The following is a 19,544-nucleotide window of genomic DNA, read 5'->3' on the forward strand; positions in this document are numbered from 1 at the left end:
GCTCCACTTTATCTATCTTTCTATCTCCCCTTTAACCTTCTAGCATCTCACTTTCTACTCCTCGCTCTGCCTTTGATGGTTTGTTGAAACATACTTAGGTTTCACCCTCATTATGCTAGCTGCCAGTTTCCATCCAGTCAAAGTCATTTTAAAGTAAAAGTGGAGCAGAACTGGTAACACAGCAAGAAAGCAGAGTCATACTGGTAACTGCAGAAAGGTGCTGCAAATCAGCAGACAGATGGAAGTTTCCACTCACTCGGTCTTCACTGGAGTGCAACATCTGTCCTCTCGCCTGGGAGCCAGAGGTTGTGGGATCAAACTCTCTTCAGGAATTGAATACGTATCGCAGAAATTTTCCAGTTGTTCCCAACAGCGGGATCCTTCCGTCTTGCTGATGGCGACCAGACCCCTACTTCCCGCTGCCAGGTGTGAAGAACAGGAAAACCCATTGACAACAGCGGGATTGGAAGATCTCAACACCAGTCACTGGTGGGTTTCACCCGCTGCTGCAAAACATGCCACGGAGGGGAGGAAAATCCTGCCCATAATCTAAACTGGTGCTATAATGCAGTACTAAAATAAGTGCTGTACTGACAGTCACTGGATGAGTCATTAAATCAAGGCCTGATCTGTCCTCTCAGGTTGTCATAAATGTCTCATGGTATTATTTGAAGAAGAACAGGCAAGTCTCCCAGTCAACATTTATCCTTTAACCAACACCATTAAAACCAATCATCTAAGCATTTGTTTCAATGCTGTTCGTGGGACGTTGTTGTGCTGCATTCTCCCACATCACAACAGTGGCTACACATCAAAAATATTTCATTGGCTGTGAAACACATTAGGACATTAGCCATTGGCAGGACTATATAATCCTGCTGCAGTTTTTTTTTAGTCCAGAATATTTTGTATGTAAGACATTCAAAAGCCTTATTTGCAATGCTAACTTCATTTAGGGGAAGAGAGGGTGAAGGGAGGACAAAAGTTACATTTAGAACTTGTGCCATACTTTGTAGAAATAAGAAATTTTGTTTGTAAGTAAACTGCTCAAACTGCAGACTGAAAAAAATAAAGCATTATTTTAATGGACCTTGGAGAATTTAGTTTGAGAATATGGTACAATTAAACATTTGGAGACAGGTTTTCATTTTTTTGGTTATTGCCTAGTATTAATAAATTGTTTACCAGTAATTTCATTGTTAGATATTAAAGGTTTTCTAAATTCATTTACGGGATGTGGGAGTCACTGGTTAGGCCAGCATTTATTTCCCATCCCTAGTTGCCCTTCAGAAGGTGGTGGTCAGTTGCCTTCTTGAACCACTGCAGTCTTTGAGGTGTAGGTACACCCACCTATGCTGTCAGGGAGGGAGTTCCAGGATGTTGCCCCAGCGACAGTGAAGGGATGGTGATATATTTCCAAGTCAGGGTGGTGAGTGACATGGAGGGGAACCTCCAAGTGGTGGGGTTCTCAGATACCTGCAGCTCTTGTCCTTCTAGATGGCAGTGGTCGTGGGTTTGGAAGGTGCTGTCTAAGGAACCTTGGTGATTTACTGCAGTGCATCTTGTAGATGGTACACACAACTGCCACTGTTCGTCGGTGGTGGAAGGTTTGAATGTTTTTGGAAGGGAGAGCAATCAAGTGGGCTGCTTTGTCCTGGATGATGTCGAGCTTCTTGAGTGTTGTTGGAGCCGCACACATCCAGGCAAGTGGATAGTATTCCATTACACTCCTGACTTGTGCCTTGTAGATTGTTGACAGGCTTTGGAGGGGGAAGGAGGTGAGTTACTCACTGTAGGATTCCTGGCCTTTGACCTGCCCTGGTAGCCACAGTATTAATATGGCTAGTCCAGTTCAGTTTCTAATCAATGGTAACCCCCAGGTTGTTGATTATGGGGGATTCAGCAATGGTAATGACATTGAATGGCAAGGGACGGCGGTTAGATCCTCTCTTGTAGGAAATGGTCATTGCCTGGCACATGTGTGGCATAAATGTAACTTGCCACATGTCAGCCCAAGCCTGGATATTGTCCATGTCTTGCTGCAATTGGACATGGACTGCTTCATTATCTGAAGAGTCATGGATGTGAAGGGGGTGGTTCAGCGATGATACCTCTTAAAACTGAAAGTTAGCATGCCACTGGAGTTACTTTATTAATGACTGAGATGAATTATAGGACTGAGTAATCATTATTAACCATTAAACATGTATTTTTAGGACATAGCATTAATAAGTAATCAAATGGGATTTAGGACAGCTAACTTGTCTGGAAGGATGTCAATTCTGATATCTTTGTCTTTGTGAAACAATGCAGGATGCGGGTTTTGCAGTCCTGCTTCTCACAGACAATTAATGCACAGCAAATTACTAGTAAGCATAGCTGTCAGGATGAGGATCAATCGTGTGCTGCTTGCAATTCTATTGGGTGAAGTACTCAGTCAAATGCTGCTTTGATATCAAGGACAGTCACTCTCACCTCACCTCTGACATTCAGCTCTTTTGTCCATGTTTGAACCAAGGCTGTGATGAGGTCAGGAACTGAGTGTCCATGAGCACGTTAGTGCTGAGTAAGTGCCTCTTGATAGCACTGTTGATGACTCCTTCCAACACTTTGCTGATGATGGAGAGGAGACTGATAATTGGCTATGTTGGATTTGTCCTGTTTCTTGTGTGCAGAATACACCTGGGCAATTTTCCACATTGCTGGGTAGATAGCAGTGTTATAGCTGTACTGGAACAGCTTGGCTAGAGGTGTGTATCTATATACAATGACTGTATATATGCTCAATGTAGAATATCCCAGGTGTTAACTGATGTGTTGGGTACTCTGGATCTGTGGAGACTGCGTTTACCCTAGCAATAACACATACAGGCTACCAACACTTGAAATAGTACAGCACTATTTTATTAAGATAGGAACTGTTGAACATACTTTCACTGTGGGTCGACACTATGTTAGATTAAACTGAAAACCTATGCCTATCCTGACCACTCTAGACTATCAGCACATGGCGAAGATCTGTGCTACAAGCTGTGAGCTCTGTCCTTCTCAAAGGCTGCATCCCGAATGAGCGGGAAAACTAGTACCCTCTGGCTTTATAGTGAGTGTGCTCTAACTGGTGATTGGTTGCTGTGTTGTGTGTGTTGATTGGTCTTGCAGTGTGTCAGTCAGTGTGTGTCTGCACCATTATATACTAATGTGTATATTATGACATAACTGTAGATAATTTAATAATAGGACCCCAGCAACAATTTTCTCTTGTGAACAGCAAGATAATAGTAAACACTGACAGTCCCCATAAACACAAGCCTTGGACAGATGCAAAATGAATCTATCGCATACAAAAAATTCAAAGACCGTATATAAGAAATGGTCAAACATACAGGAGTAAACACCAAATTTTAAAATGAATGTTGTAAACCTTAGTTAGTTAATATCTTGCAATCTCTGATTTGGTAGCATTGTCTAATCATTGTCGCGTGCCGGTGATTTCCCCAGTTTGGTTTTTCAATAAAGAATTCCATTAATGACCGATGTATGTAGCAACAAAGGTAAGCTTACGTTTAACGCAGCAGGATTGAGGACGAGCTTGCACCCATACCAAATCATGCAAGTTGTCGTGATAGCAAACGTCGAGATAAACAGAAGCTGGAAGTGTGGCATCTAAAGAAAATAATTATTTTAAAATTCTGCAATTGTATTCTTTAAACTACACAAACATATGCATGATAAAATGTAATTCATAATGATGTACCTACTGCATTAACTCTCCTTTTCGCTACAGCAAAACTCACGACCGCCGCAGGAATACACTGGGAGGAAAGAAATTTTTTAAAACAAATTCTAAGATAAAGGAAGTAAACACTTCAACCATTAACATTTAATTTACAATAAATGCATAAGATTCAAGTTGAATAGAATAATTATTTTGTTAACATTTTATTGTAATGTTATATTTGGAAAATAATCCAATCATTTATTTGTATTATTCTGTTAAAACATGTTCATTATTTAGAAGAGTAAAACTCTTAGCTTTCTCTCTCTCTCTCTCTCTCTCCCTCTTTCTCTGCCAGCTGCAAATATTGATTTGAAATAAATTTTGGACTGTCTTGACCCAGTTTGTGATTATCACGGGGCGGAATTCTCCCATCCGGGGACTAGGTCCAGTGGTGGGGGCAATGAACGCGGAGTGATTCCCGCAGCAGAGGCCGACTTGAAAACACGCCAAATCTTCTGGTTCTGACCTCATTAATTAGGCAACCGGATGTTTTGTGCCATATTCCGTGGCGGGGCAGGCCTGATGAAGTGTGGTCCGCCATCCCCTCTGGCCGCCATATTAAAAAGGAGCCCAACATCACAGCCTACTATTGAAGAAAGAAGGTAGACCTCCGGACAATGATTATGGATCTCCAGGAACATTCTGAGGCTGGAAGATGTACACCCTCCAGGACACTGAATCCGGAATATCCATCTGTGAATGCTCGCCCCAGCCATTGCTGTGGTGTTCCGGGGTTGCCATCAGCCTCCATCACGAACTCTCCAGGCAGCCCCAAACATTGTTCAGGTGAGTCCAGACATCTTCTTATCATGTTGCTCCAAACGTGTTTCGCATTGGCATGTTTTTTCTCCTGGTGCCATGGAGAATTGGGCATGGGTGGTCAGAACTTCACCTACATCCCATCAACAGGATGTAAATTAGTTTCTCGCTGGCCTTCACCCTCCGCCCGCCTCCCTGCCCGCTATTTAACCTGCCAGCCAGGTCTCGGGAGAATTCCACCCATGATCTCAATAGTAGGAGAAAGTGGCAGTCTGTCTCAGAGATGCCTTAAGGATGGCAGGAGCAAGAGGTGCAAAGCTTCTCAAGGGATTTGTTTTTGAAGATGGAGAGGTGAAGACGCAGAGGCATCCTCTGCAACACAAATAACCTTTACTCTAAATTTCGTCCATGTTTACCCAAGCAAGGATGATTCGTCACTGATACTGGATGTGAAAAATTGAAAAAATGTTTAATTTCCCAGAATTAGCATTCATCAACTTGTTCCGCATAAAAACATTTTCATACTAAAAATCAATACCTAGGAAATAATTTAGAATGCTACAGGCAAGATCTAATTTGTAATTTCAGCAAATAAATCATTTCAAAAAACGCGAATGAATGGAATTTAGTTAGGAGCGGCATGGCGGCACAGTGGTTAGCACTGCTGCCTACAGCGCGGAGGACCCGGGTTTGATCCCGGCCCCGGGTCACTGCCCATGTGGAGTTTGCACATTCTCCCCGTGTCTGTGTGTGTTTCAACCCCACACTCCAAGGATGTGCAGAGTAGGTGGATTGTCCACATTAATTGCCCCTTAATTGGAAAAAATAATTGAGTACTCCAAATTTAACAAAATAGATGAATGAAATTTAGTTGAATAGATCACAGTTAAAATGCAAATTTGCACAAAAATTAATAATTTTGCTTATACAATTTTTAAAATTCATATCAACTTCACAGGATGAAAATAACAAAGCGAAAAACAATCACATTGAAATGGTCCTTACTGAACCAGCTGCACAACGCAAGTAGTCCATTTCATCAGGAAATACATTGCCCAGATAAACCGAAAAGCCAACAACTATTAGGAGGCAACTCTGTAACACAATAAAAATAAATAAATGAACTAGCGCCTTGTTGCAACACTGATATCATTCTGATTGTAGATACTGTGTTAATAGAGAAATTCATTGCCCTCAAAATCTAAGTAAATAAAAAACACATTTTGCAAAATTTACACTCCCAAAGATTGTGCTGAACACAATCTTATGACTGCATTAAGACTTATTTCCCCATTTAGGAATTGTTATCTGCTTTATTGTGACTATTAATGCTAATCTTCTGACAGCTTCTGTCATGTTACTTTAAGCAACATAGCCTTCAAACATTCCTTAAACACAGCAATAGCACTGCGCAACTTTTCTTGGTAATGTATACAAAAATGTCAAACACACAAATGAGCATTACTTTGTGGTTTATAAACCCTTTGTTTACATTTACAAAAAAAAGGTATGTTTACCCCAATCATCAGACTGTAGATCCATCCCCTGTGATGAAAACAAGAATGAAATTTCCTATCCGTCTGAAGTTCACTGGATTTAAAGTCCGTGGTGCAATTTCCATTATTCTGTTTTCCCCGTTCCAATGTAGACATTTTATCATAGCTAAATTCTTCTTTGTAATGATCTTCCTTGGTCATTTTCCTTTTTAGTACAACAGAAATAGATTAGTGATGGGTATATGGCAGTCTATCATGGGAAAATAAATATTTGCTTCAGAGGAATACCCACTAGAGTTTTGATGAGCAAAAATGCAAGTGACAGCAGACTCAGTATTGTGCAGCGAGAGGCACTGTACTCATGCGAAAAGCTCCAGAGATTTTACAGTGCAGTGAGCTCCCTTTGAAAAGTTTGCTCATCAACTTTAGCTTTGGGCATAGCCATTCAAATCCCGAACAAAGCCTCAGCTAAGAAACAGTGTATTAATGCCAGAGGATGCATCCTGAATTTAAATGAGCAGAAAAAGGTTACAACAAGACCTCCGCGAAACATATTCAACCCAAAGTTTTCTAAATCTTGAGAATACACAAATTTAATGTGGAAGGAAAGCATATGAAAAAGCTGTCAGCGTGGCTATGTTATATGTCTCCATAGTTTAAATATAACTATGCTGCCTGAGAAACATGATAACTGGATTTAAAGTTTTTGCTCAGTGCGCTTTGGTTACAAAATGCTCACTCATGCAGGACACATCTTTGTTGAACACTATGGTGATTAATGCCCAGAAAGAGAAAGACAAAAGCATGGTTTACTTGGGAATTTTTCTTCATTTAGGAAATGTTCTCTTGAATGCAGTTCTGATGGAAAAGTACGCTCTGTTACTTTTTTCCCCCCTATTTACTTTTATCAACCAGCTCCTTAGAAAGGTCTTCACTAATGTAAGTAGAGGCCTTTTATTGGGACAATTACTGCTTTGAGAATATAATTTTAAGCAACAGAAATACCAATAATCGCTTCTTTTCGAATCTCCTCTGGGAAATTAGGCCCAAAGTACAAAATACTTGAAACAAATGATATACATTTTGAAGCACCATAGCTACTGACCATTGGGTCTACTTCTGAGGAATAAAATGGCTCAGGAGAAGGTGTCTCAGTGGGGAAGCACCTCAACAACAGTAATTGCAGTAATAGTAAATTTAGATTAATTATGTAGAAGGATAAGGAGCAATCTAGAATAAAAATACTTAAGTGGAGGAGATATAATCTCAAGAGAATTGAGGAGTGATCTGCCCTGGGTAAATTGGAGTCAAATACTGGCAGATAGAAATCTAATGGAGCAATTTACATTTCTTTTAAAGAAAAGATGATTAGGGTATAATTAAAATACATTTCCTCAAGGGGGAATGGGAGGGCATCCAAAGCAACAGCTCTCTGAATGACAAAGGAATTAGAGAGAGGGATGAAGCAGTAAAAGGGGGTGTATGGGACATGCCAGCTTGGAATTACAGAGTCGAATATAAAACATACAGAGGAGAAGTGAGAAAGTAAATAAAGCGAGAAAAAGAGACAGTTTGAGAATAGGTTGGCAACAAAATTAAAATAGAATCCAAAGGTTTTCTTTTGGCATTCAAATAGAAAGGGTTGCCAGAGAAACTGTGGTGACAATTAGGGACCATAATAGAAATTTTGTGTGCAGCACGGTGGCATAGTAGTTAACACTGTGGCTTCACAGCGCCAGGGTCCCAGGTTCGATTCCCTGCTGGGTCACTGTCTGTGCGGAGTCTGCACGTTCTCCCCATGTGTGCGTGGGCTTCCTCTGGGTGCTCCGGTTTCCTCCCACAGTCCAAAGATGTGCAGGTTAGGTGGATTGGCCATGCTAAACTGCCCTTAGTGTCAGTTAGGAGGTGTTCTTGGGTCAAGGGGATAGGGTTGAAGTGAGGGCTTAAGTGGGTCGGTGCAGACTCTGTGGGCCGAATGGCCTCCTTCTGCACTGTATGTTCTATGTTCTAAATCTATTGGTGGAGAAAGAAGACATAGTTGAGGGGCTAAATGAATATTTTTCACCAGTGGTTTACCAAGGAGGAGGACCTTGCTATAGCAATACGAGGTTTTCAGGATATTGGATGATATAATAATAAAGGGAATTACAAGGGACTCTTTGATCAGGTTGAACTAAAGTATCTGACTTTAAAGAGACATGCCGAGGCGTAGAGGAATGGATGGATCATGCAGAGACCTTCTTGTTCAAAGAGACTGTCAATCAAGAGGGATTCCAGTTGGAAGAAGAACAAAACAAAATGGACTATATTATTATACCTGTTGACGTGTGTTGTGTTTTGAAAAAAGCTTGGGTGTGTCTGTGTTTTTTTGGTTTTGTTTCAATGTTGTAGTTGCAGCCAGCCACAGAATGTGTAATGTTGTTCTCTCTGCCATGTAAAGACTATCTCTTGATCATTTGGTGAATTCAGAGTTATACCTGTTCTCAGTAGTGAATTTAAACCTGATGTGCTTCTGTTAAAAGTTTTTTTTTAAAGTCTTATGGATGTTAAAAGGAAAGTAAGGATTACTTAATGTATGTTCACTGTATGTTTTAAAATGGTTAACTTAAGTTCATAGAATTAACATTGTTTTGCTTTAAAAAGTACTTTGAATTTTGCTGTACCACACCTGTGGAGTGGGCCGTGTGCTCCCCATACCACAATCTAGTAAATGTTGTGGGTCAGGTGAACTCCATAATACACTTTGGGGTTCTCTGAACCCTGGCCCATAACAACATTAAAACAAAACTCAGCATTTAGCTTTCCTCTCTCCTCTTATATACTGATCTCTTTGCACATGGATTGTTGGCCAAAGATTCAGGAGTGCGTCATTGATAAGTCATCCATAAAATCACAGTGGGGAGACACAGTTTCCATCCCTCAGAATTTAAAATAAACAGATGTCTTTTCAGTTCCCATGAATAACTGGAGAAGACTTTCAGTTTCTAACAATGCAGAATTTGTTGCTCTCACTATGAAATAATTAATCAGAAACAGTTTCTCGAGCTTTCATTTGCAACGGTGAGACATGTGGAAGCTCCACAACGATAATAAGAACAACAGCAGCTGCTTCTAACTCCCAGTTCCACAGTTCAAAGACAGGATGCATTCCATTCAATTTTGTGATGCAGAACTCGCTGCACTCTCTAAGAAGCAGTTGACTCAATACAAGTAAAATGTAAATAATATAAAACAAAAAATAAACAGAAGTGCAGGCCAGGATCTAATTCTAGTGTGTTTATTTATTTGGCATGAAATGTTATTTTATTTAATCTATTTACTATGTTTTCAATGTAAGTCAAGGACGAAAGTGTTATGCATCCAGCTGACTGATACCATTTAATGTTTCAGTTTCACAGTCCTGAAATTACTATGACCATTTGGTACATTCATCGGAAATTCATCTCTCCACTTTTTTCACAAATGCCCTCATTAAAAAGTGGTGAAGACTGTACTTCGTAGGGGGGAATCGGATTGTGCAGTGGAAATCATGGGTGGGATTCCCCAGATTCCCCATTCCTGAGACTAAGTGTAGAGGCCAGGGCAGGATTTGTGGACTTCCATAACAACAAAACTAGCGCTGCACCTGGACCGACTCAGTGACTGTTAAGTGGCTAGCACCGGCACTGTGTGGAACAGAATTGATTCCAAAAGAAACAGTGCGGGATTGGCCGGATTTGCGATTGTCCCTCAGGAGGCTGACAAGCTGCAGCCGCATATATATACTTCACTTCCCACACACATCATCCCTGCCAACAAGATGGCCGCAAGGAGAGCGGCCCCGGGATTCACAGGCGCCGAGCTTGAGACCCTCCTGGACGCTGTGGAGGAGAGACGGGCAACCCTGTACCTGGCCAGGGAAGGAGTTTGCCAGTCGTCACTGTTCGCCGTGCTTGGCATAGGTGGCAGAGGAAGTAAGCGCTACCAGAAATACTGTCCAGACCAGGCAGCAGGCCGTAAAAAATTGCATGACCTCCTCAGGGCGGCCAGGGTGAGTAGACAGCACTGTGCCCCTGTTGAGTTGCGGTTCCCGCAGACACGTGTGTCAACCACCCTCCCCCCTCTCCCCAACAAGACCCTCACCCCCGCACCACCCCTGCACCACCCTCACACAACCTCACTACCCTCCAGCCCGTGCTCGAATCATGCGTCTTGTCTGGTGTCTTGCAGGACCTGCTGGTGATGGGGCAGGTCCTTCTGGTGTCCCCCGCCCCAGCCACATCCGGGACCCCGAATGTGCCGAGAAGTGGTGATGACACTGACACCATATGCTCGAAACCCAGGACATCCCGGAGTTTGAGTCCGACGTTGATGCCGATTTCCTGTCACAGCTGTCTCCAACACTCTCCACTATCCCGGAGACATTCACCTCAGCTGGGCACTTCAGTGAAGCGGCTCCTGGGACAGTCTATGGTGCTCACCACACAAATGGTCTGGTACATCAGTTGGAGGTCAGAACACCTGAGGGGGCGCACCAGAGGCCGGGCCATCCCCAGGGACCAGCTGCCGTCCAGGCCCGTAGGGGCTGGTTTAGCTCACCAGGCTAAATCGCTGGCTTTTAAAGCAGACGAAGCAGGCCAGCAGCACGGTTCGATTCCCGTACCAGCCTCCCCGGACAGGCCCTGGAATGTGGCGACAAGGGGCTTTTCACAGTAACTTCATTGAAGCCTACTCGTGACAATAAGCAATTTTCATTTCATTTCAGACGAGTTTCGGGCTTCTGGAACGGACAGTCCCATCGATTGTGGAGAGCAGTCACAGAGCCAGGGACTATATGAGGGGTTGTCAGTGAGAATCCAGCACCTGCAGATGCAGGCGGAGGAGTCCAACCACGTGCAGCAGCAGGGGGTAGTGCCGACCATGTGTGCCATCCAGGTCAACACCGAGCGGGTGGGGTATGTGGGGGAGGCCTTGGGGGCCTCCAAAGGTTTTTTGGCTATGGATCAGCATGTCCAAGGCCTGGGGCATTCTGGGCAGGCAGTGGCTGAGACCCAGGACAGGGGTGCCCACTCACAGGAAGCCAGAGTCATCTGGACATTGCAGCGGCACTCCTGAGAGCGACGCGGCTTTGCCCAGGCGCTGGCCAACATGACACAGATGGAGAGTGAGGTGGCCCAGTCCCAGAGGGAGATGACGCAGACACTAACTGATGTGGCACAGACCCAGAAGGTTGTGGCACAGTTGCAGTGTGATGTGGCGCAGTAGGTAGTCCACTACCTGTGCTCCATGGCCACGAGCATGCAGACCCTGGCCGAAACGGCAACCAGCCTCCAGGGTGTGGCGCTAACAATTGCACACAAAGACTCGAGACATGTACAATCTTCAGCCATACATCCCCCTACTGCAAGTACGCGTATCTACAGTGGTTATATCACCACACAGGGCTGGCCGCACTAGGAGGTAGGGAGCCTCAGGGGTTAGCTCTGCTCGCACCTCTCCCCCCTGCATACTCAGGCATCCTGAGGGACGAGGAGGTGATGGGGGCAATGCCGGTGACTCCCACAGGGGAGATGCCAGAACACCGCAGCACCTCGGGCTCCCCACTCCTGTCCCTGAGCAGCGGGCGAACAGGGCGGCACCAAGCCACCTGGGACACCCCAGCAGCCAGGTGCATCCAGGCCCAGTCGCCCCAGAAGACAGCCGCTAAAGGGGACCCAGGTCGTCGAGTGGGAATCACAACAAGCTGCCTTCACTCCTGATGTACTGCCCAGGGATCTACCTAAACGTAGCGTTAGGACCCGTAAAGCCAGAAAGTTACATTGCCATGGGTGCAGGGCACAGTTAGTTATGGAGCTAAGGCATGGACTCTGTATATATTTTTTCACATCTGTTCATAATTTAATAACCTGCCTCGGTGCTGTGTCAGAAGGGTGTGAGGGGTGGGCTGGACCGGGCTGGCCGCAGAGGTGGAGGGGAGGTGGCAGTTTTCTGGAGATTGGGTCCTCAGTTCAGCCAGCGCTCACCGCTCCGGTGTCCCCCCCCCCACTCCGGCCCCGCCGTCCTCACCTCTGCCACCCCAGGGATTCGATGGGACCGTGTGATGCAATGGCCCGGTCGCATGCAGGGATCACCCAGATGGACGGTGGAAAGTGATATCCTGGGTAGAATTCATACGGTGTCGAATGATGCGGAGTACCAGATGTCATCGCAGAGTGGGTTTTCTTCATCCTCTATCCCATGGACCAGACCTGCTGATACTGCCAACCCAGGGCCCACACCCCTGTAGTGCGGCAGGTATGTATCATGGAGGGGTTGCAGGCGGGGTGGTGGGGTTGCTGGGGGGTGGGGTGGAGGTGGGATGTGGTGTCCATGCCCCTGGCCCGTCCCCCACCTAGTTGATGAACCTGGAAGCGATCAGAGCGGCCCGTGTGGGTTGGTCCTGGTGCACACGTAGTGTGGCCTCCCATGCCTGCCTCGGCCCCACGTCCTGTACATCCTCGCCCTCCCCGCATCCTCCTCATCGGTTGAGAACTGGGTATTCATCCTCCTCCAGCACGTCGGCACTCTGCTGCGCGATGTTGTGGAGGACACAACAGGCTGCCATGATGCGGGCGACCCTCCCAGCATACTGCAGGGACCTGAACTGCATCTTCAGGAGGCCAAAGCACCGCTCATTCACGCTCTTGGTTGCTGCGTTGGCGTTGTTGTAGCAGGTCTCCGCATCATTCTGTGGCCTCCGGATAGGTGTCATCAGCCACGACTGCAGCGGACAACCCCTGTCGCCCAGGAGCCAATCCCCAGCCGGGGATGCGCCTCTACATGCCGGGGATAGAGTGTGCCAGAATGAAAGTGTCGTGCACATTTCCTGGGTATCAGGCACAGACGTGCATGATGTGCATCTGCTGGTCGCAGATCAGCTGCACGCTCATCGAGTGGAATCCCTTTTGGTTTGTGAAGAGCGGCCTGACATCTGCAGGTGCTCATAAGGCGCCATGCATCCCATCGATCATCCCCTGGACCAGCGGAATCCCAATGGAGGCGAATCCTGTTCTCCGGGCATCCTGGTGGGCTCGGTCCACATTGAAATGGACGTATTGTGCCGACTGGCATATAAGGCCACCTTGGCGGCGCGGATGCACCTCTGCACCAAGGTATGTGAGATCCCGGACAGGTCCCCACTCGGCGCCTGGAAGGACTCCATGGCGTAAATGTTCAGGGCGCCCGACACCTTGACGGCCACAGGAAACAGTTGCCCTCCCCCATTCCCCCATGGTGCCAAGTGCGCCACTATCTGGCAGATATGTTGCACTGCCCCCTGCTCAGACGGAGTCTTCAATGGCATGCCCGGTCCGACAGGCCCTCGAATAACAGGCATTGCCGGTACTCGCGAGGCCTCATGCGGCGCCTCCTTTGCACCTTCTCCTCGGCCTGTTGGGTGGCCAGCTCTCTATCCTCAGTGGCTCCCTCCAGTTCTGCTGCTGAAGCTTCGCTGTTGCATGCTCCGCAGCTGCAGCTTCCTCCTCCACGAGCAATTCCAGATCGTACCGCCGCATGGCAGCCCCCAGGGCTATGGCGACTAGGAGGAAGGCCACTATTGCTGGTTGAAATCCAATATCCATTGTCTGCAGAGGCTGAAAGGCCGATATGTTAACATGGTGCGTACCCCCCCCCCCCCGGTGCCCAACCAGGTCCAACGGGGTACATGGCGGCCCTGGTTGGCAATGCGGGCCCTGGTTGGCAATGCAGACCATGCCCCCGCATGTCCCCCTCCCTTACTCCTCTCTACATCTCAGGCCCACCAGGGGCCGGAACAATGGGGGCCTCTGGCCCTGGCACTCATCTCTGCTACCTTCATTGCCTGGTCCATGCCAGCAGTATGCTCCACTGTCCCCGTCCTGCTCCCCCTTGTAGGGGCTACTTGTGGGCATTGCCCTGGGTGGATCGCGTGATGTCCCGCCTGGTGGGTGATGGCCAGTTGGGAGGGGGGTGCTGGTTTGGCGGAGGGTGGGGTGCGGGGGTGGTGTGGTGGGAGCATCCATACGGCCGGCATTATTCTGCAGAACCAGGGTGGGTGGTCAGTGGGGTGAGCACCAAGATGGCACTGGCAGTCCATGCCTGGGCACCGCTCCAGTCCTGCAGGGGGGAGAGGGGGGCTCAAACCGGGCACATGGTCTGTCCCCCTGCCACCAACCCTGCCTCCCCGGCCCTTGCAGCATCTCCTCCTCCCCCCCCCCCCCCCCCCTCCCCCCGAGCCAGCCCTGCCATTGTCAGGTCTGTCAGCCCACGGTCACGCCTCTCCGTGTCTTACCTCCTCTTCCTCCTTCATCAGCTACGCCGCCAGTTTCACAATTTTTAACAGCACGTGTGAAGCTCGCCATCGGGAATTTGCCCCGATGGAGGCAGAGAATCACGGAGGCCCCGGAGAATACTGGGTCAGGTCCGCTAATGGAATGGCAATGGCATTAACTGTGTATGCGTTCTGGAACGCATTGACGCCGCTGTCAAGGCAACGGAGAATTGTGATTTGGTGTGAAACTGGCACTTGCCGCAATTTCAAAGAACAAAGAACAAAGAAAAGTACACCACAGGAACAGGCATTTCGGCCCTCCAAGCCTCTGCCAACCATGCTGCCCTAAACTAAAACTAAACGTCTGAACTAAAATCTTCTACACTTCCTGGGTCTGTATCCCTCTATTCCCAGCCTATTCATGTATTTGTCAAGATGCCCCTTAAATGTCACTATCGTCCCTGCTTCCACCACCTACTCCAGCAACGAGTTCCAGGCACCCACTACCCTCTGTGTAAAAAAAACCTGCCTCGTACATCTCCTCTAAACCTTGCCCCTCGCACCTTAAACCTATGCCCCCGAGTAACTGACTCCTCTACCCTGGGAAAAAGCCTCTGACTATCCACTCTGTCTATGCCCCTCATAATTTTGTGGACCTCTATCAGGTTGCCCCTCAACCTCCGTCGTTCCAGTGAGAACAAACCGAGTTTATTCAACCTCTCCTCATAGCTAATGCCCTCCATACCAGGCAACATCCTGGTAAATCTCTTCTGCACCCTCTCTAAAGAATCCATATCCTTCTGGTAGTGTGGTGACCAGAATTGAACACTATACTCCAAGTGTGGCCTAACTAAGGTTCTATACAGCTGCAACATGACTTGCCAATTCTTATACTCAATGCCCTGGCCAATGAAGGCAAGCATGCCGTATGCCTTCTTGACTACCTTCTCCATTGTCTTGCCGCTTTCAGTGACCTGTGGACCTGTACACCGAGATCTCTCTGACTTTCAATACTCTTGAGGGTTCTACGTTCACTGTATATTCCCTACCTGCATTAGACCTTCCAAAATGCATTACCTCACATTTGTCCGGATTAAACTCCATCTGCCATCTCTCCGCCCAAGTCTCCAAACGATCTAAATCCGCTGTATCCTCTGACAGTCCTCATCGCTATCCGCAATTCCACCAACCTTTGTGTCGTCTGCAAACTTACTAATCAGTCCAGTTACATTTTCCTCCAAATCATTTATATATACTTCAAACAGCAAAGGTCCCAGCACTGATCCCTGCAGAACACCAATAGACACAGCCCTCCAATTAGAAAAGCACCCTTCCATTGCTGCTACTCTGCTTCTACGAGCTAGCCAGTTCTTTATCCATTTTGCCAGCTCACCACTGATCCCATGTGACTTCACCTTTTGTACCAGTCTGCCATGAGGGACCTTGTCAAAGGCCTTACTGAAGTTCATATGGACAACATCCACTGCCCTACCTGCATCAATCATTTTTGTGGCCTCTTCAAAAAACTGTATCAAGTTAGTGAGACACGACCTCCCCTTCACAAAACCATGCTGCCTTTCGCTAATATGTCCATTTGCTTCCAAATGGGAGTAGATCCTGTCTTGAAGAATTCTCTCCAGTAATTTCCCTACCACTGACGTAAGGCTCACCGGCCTGTAGTTCCCTCGATTATCCTTGCTACCCTCCTTAAACAAAGGAACAACATTGGCTATTCTCCAGTCCTCCGGGATATCACCTGAAGACAGTGAGGATCCAAAGATTTCTGTCAAGGCCTCAGCAATTTCCTCTCTAGCCTCCTTCAGTATTCTGGGATAGATCCCATCAGGCCCTGGGGACTTATCTACCTTAATATTTTTCAAGACGCCCAACACTTCGCCTCTTTGGATCTCAATGTGACCAAGGCTATCTACACACCCTTCTCCAGACTCAACATCCACCAATTCCTTCTCTTTGGTGAATACTGATGCAAAGTATTCATTTAGTACCGCGCCCATTTCAACTGGCTCCACACATAGATTCCCTTGCCTATCCTTCAGTGGGCCAAACCTTTCCCTGGCTACCCTTTTGCTTTTTATGTACTTGTAGAAAGCCTTGGGATTTTCCTTAACCCTATTTGCCAATTACTTTTCGTGACCCCTTCTAGCCCTCCTGACTCCTTGCTTAAGTTCCTTCCTACTTTCCTTATATTCCACACAGGCTTTGTCTGTTTGCAGCCTTCTAGCTCTGACAAATGCCTCCTTTTTCTTTTTGATGAGGCCTACAATATCTCTAGTTATCCAAGGTTCCCGAAATTTGCTGTATTTAGCCTTCTTCCGCACAGGAACGTGCCGGTCCTGAATTCCTTTCAACTGACATTTGAAACCTTCCCACATGTCAGATGTTGATTTACCCTCAAACATCCGCCCCCCAATCTAGATTCTTCAGTTCCTGCCTAATATTGTTATAATTAGCCTTCCCCCAATTTCACACATTCATCCTAGGACCACTCTTATCCTTGTCCATCAGCACTTTAAAACTTACTGAATTGTGGTCACTGTTTCCAAAATGCTCCCCTACTAAAACTTCTACCACCTGGCCGGGCTCATTCCCCAATACCAGGTCCAGTACAGCCCCTTCCCTAGTTGGATTATCTACATATTGTTTTTAGAAGCCCGCCTGGATGCTCCTTACAAACTCTGCCCCGTCTAAGCCCCTAGCACTAAGTGAGTCCCAGTCAATATTGGGAAAGTTGAAGTCTCCCATCACAACAATCCTGTTGTTTTTACTCATTTCCAAAATCTGTCTACCTATCTGTTCCTCGATCTCCCGTTGGCTGTTGGGAGGCCTGTACTAAACCCCGAACATTGTGACTGCACCCTTCTTATTCCTGATCTCTACCCATATAGCCTTGCTGCCCTCTGAGGTGTCCTCCCGTAGTACAGCTGTGATATTCTTTCTAACCAGTAGCGCAACTCCGCCACCCCTTTTACATCCCCCTCTATCCCACCTGGAATGTTTAGCTGCCAATCCTATCCTTCCTCAACCAGGTCTCTGTAATGGCAACAACATCATAGTTCCAAGTACTAATCCAAGCTCTAAATTCATCTGCCTTACCCGTAATACTTCTTGCATTAAAACATATGCACTTCAGGTCACCAGACCCGCTGTTTTCAGCAACATCTCCCTCTCTGCTCTTCCTCAGAGCCATACTGGCCCTATTCCCTAGTTCTCCCTCAACGCTTTCATCATCTGACCTATTGCTCCGGTACCCACCCCCCTGCCATACTAGTTTAAACCCTCCTGTGTGACACTAGTAAACCTTGCAGCCAGGATATTTATGCCTTTACAGTTTAGATGCAACCGTTCCTTCTTATACAGGTCACACCTGCCCCGGAAGAGCTCCCAGTGGTCCAGATAACGGAAACCCTCTCTCCTACACCAGCTGTTAGCCACATGTTTAGTTGCTCTATCTTCCTATTTCTAGCCTCACTGGCAAGTGGCACAGGGAGTAATCCTGAGTTACAACCCTAGAGGTCCTGTCTTTTAACTTTCTGCCTAGCTCCCTGAACTCCTGCTGCAGGACCTCATGCCCCTTCCTGCATATGTCGTTAGTACCAATATGTACAATGACCTCTGCCTGCTTGCCCTCCCCCTTTAGGATGCCCGCCACCCGTTCTGAGACATCCTGGACCCTGGCACCAGGGAGGCAACATACCATCCTGGAGTCTCTTTCACGTCCACAGAAGCGCCTATCTGTGTCCCTGATTATAGAGTCCCCTATGACTATTGCTCTTCTGCGCTTTGACCCTCCCTGCTGAACATCAGAGCCAGCCGTGGTGCCACTGCTCTGGCTGCTGCTGTTTTCCCCTGATAGGCTATCCCCCCCAACAGTATCCAAAGGAGTATACCTGTTCAAGAGGGGGAAAACCACAGGGGATTCCTGCACTGACTGCCTGCCCCTTCTGGTGGTCACCCATCTCTCTGCCTACACCTTGGGTGTGACCACATTTATATAACTGCTATCTATCACGCCACCTGCGTGCTCCTAAGTGCATCCAACTGTTGCTCCAACCGAACCATACAGTCTGTGAGCAGCTCCAGTTGGGTGCACTTTCTGCAGATGAAGCCATCCGGGGTGCTGGAAGCCTCCCAGACCTGCCACATCTCACAGTCAGAGCACTGCACCCCTCTAATTGACATCGCGTTAATTAATTAGTAAATTAAATTTAAAATTTTTTAAAAAAGTTACTGTTAACTATATGTTTCCTAGCACTAGTTTCTACTATAAATGTGAAAGCTAAATATAGTACTCTCCGATCTCTGGCTTAGATACCCCTCTAAATTGTAATCAAGTAATTATATTTAATTAGTTTAACAATGTTTCATTCTTAAATTTAGTGTATATTCCCAACCAGCCAATCAGATCACAGCTTGATGTCACTTCAGTTTTCCCCCCCACACAATTTGAAAAGGTAATAAAAATAAAAAACACTTACCTTCCCAGGATGCTCTCTGGTTCTCTCCCTGCAGATTAAAAGTTACAGGCCAGAAGAAAGAGAACAAAACGGTAGGGAAAAAACACCTTCCCCCACTCTGTACCGAATTACCTCACTGCACCAAATTACCAAGTTCCAATTCCCACTCTGAATGTGTCTCACTCAGGCTGAGTCTCCTTGACCTGCGCAAAGCTTACTGAGTGGGCTTTCTGTCTGTCTTTTATACAGACCTCAGCTAACCAGGGTGACTCACACTACTTAAGCTTCAAACAGATAACTGCCTCTCAGCAATGAGGGTGGGGGCAGCTTCAGCCAATCAGACACTAAGCGACACACTGCACTTTTAACTGAAAAACAGCAGTATTGGACTTACCCACTTACCTTTCCTGATGACCTCACTGCACCAAATTACCAAGTTCCAACTTCCCACTCTGGATGTGCATCACTCCGGCTGTGTCTCCTTGACCTGCTTACGGCATCGGAAGCGTATTCTCTACCCAATCGCATTTCCTGATTGTACCACGGCTGACAGAGAATCCTGCCCTATGTATGAGAAATACTGCTAGTCAAGTTTGAACACCGAAATTGAATCATGTTCTTCACTTTGTTTTAAATCATCAATCAATATTTTCATGTTCAGGAGAAATTTCAAAGAGCTTCAATTTATTATACTATTATATACATGGTTGATAAGGAGATTCAGTATCCTTAATAGCCACAAGGTGATTTGGACAAAAATAGCCCTTAAT

The 19,544-nt window shown here is 46.6% G+C and overlaps 2 protein-coding genes across 5 annotated transcripts in view; one reads left to right on the forward strand and one right to left on the reverse strand.

Moving 5' to 3' along the window:
- The window catches only part of mlc1 (modulator of VRAC current 1), a 33,588-nt gene extending 27,105 nt beyond the window's left edge, over positions 1-6,483 (reverse strand). The window contains exons 1-5 of one of the 3 annotated variants that reach the window (XM_038811439.1): positions 6,326-6,483; positions 6,055-6,238; positions 5,543-5,632; positions 3,759-3,812; positions 3,562-3,663 (exon numbers count right to left, since the gene is read on the reverse strand). In XM_038811439.1, the coding sequence (XP_038667367.1) occupies positions 3,562-3,663; positions 3,759-3,812; positions 5,543-5,632; positions 6,055-6,234 (426 nt within the window). In that variant the 5' untranslated portion in view covers positions 6,235-6,238; positions 6,326-6,483. Of the gene's footprint in view, positions 1-3,561; positions 3,664-3,758; positions 3,813-5,542; positions 5,633-6,054 lie in introns of all 3 variants that reach the window. The other 2 variants (XM_038811442.1, XM_038811441.1) reach the window with 2 other exon arrangements.
- Positions 4,283-19,544, forward strand: part of mov10l1 (Mov10 like RISC complex RNA helicase 1) — a 117,296-nt gene continuing 102,034 nt past the window's right edge. The window contains exon 1 of one of the 2 annotated variants that reach the window (XM_038811427.1): positions 4,283-4,564. In XM_038811427.1, the coding sequence (XP_038667355.1) occupies positions 4,434-4,564 (131 nt within the window). In that variant the 5' untranslated portion in view covers positions 4,283-4,433. Of the gene's footprint in view, positions 4,565-6,861; positions 6,973-19,544 lie in introns of those variants that run through there. The other variant, XM_038811429.1, reaches the window with a different exon arrangement.

The sequence above is a fragment of the Scyliorhinus canicula genome, chromosome 11, assembly GCF_902713615.1.
Source record: "Scyliorhinus canicula chromosome 11, sScyCan1.1, whole genome shotgun sequence".
NCBI lineage: Eukaryota > Metazoa > Chordata > Chondrichthyes > Carcharhiniformes > Scyliorhinidae > Scyliorhinus > Scyliorhinus canicula.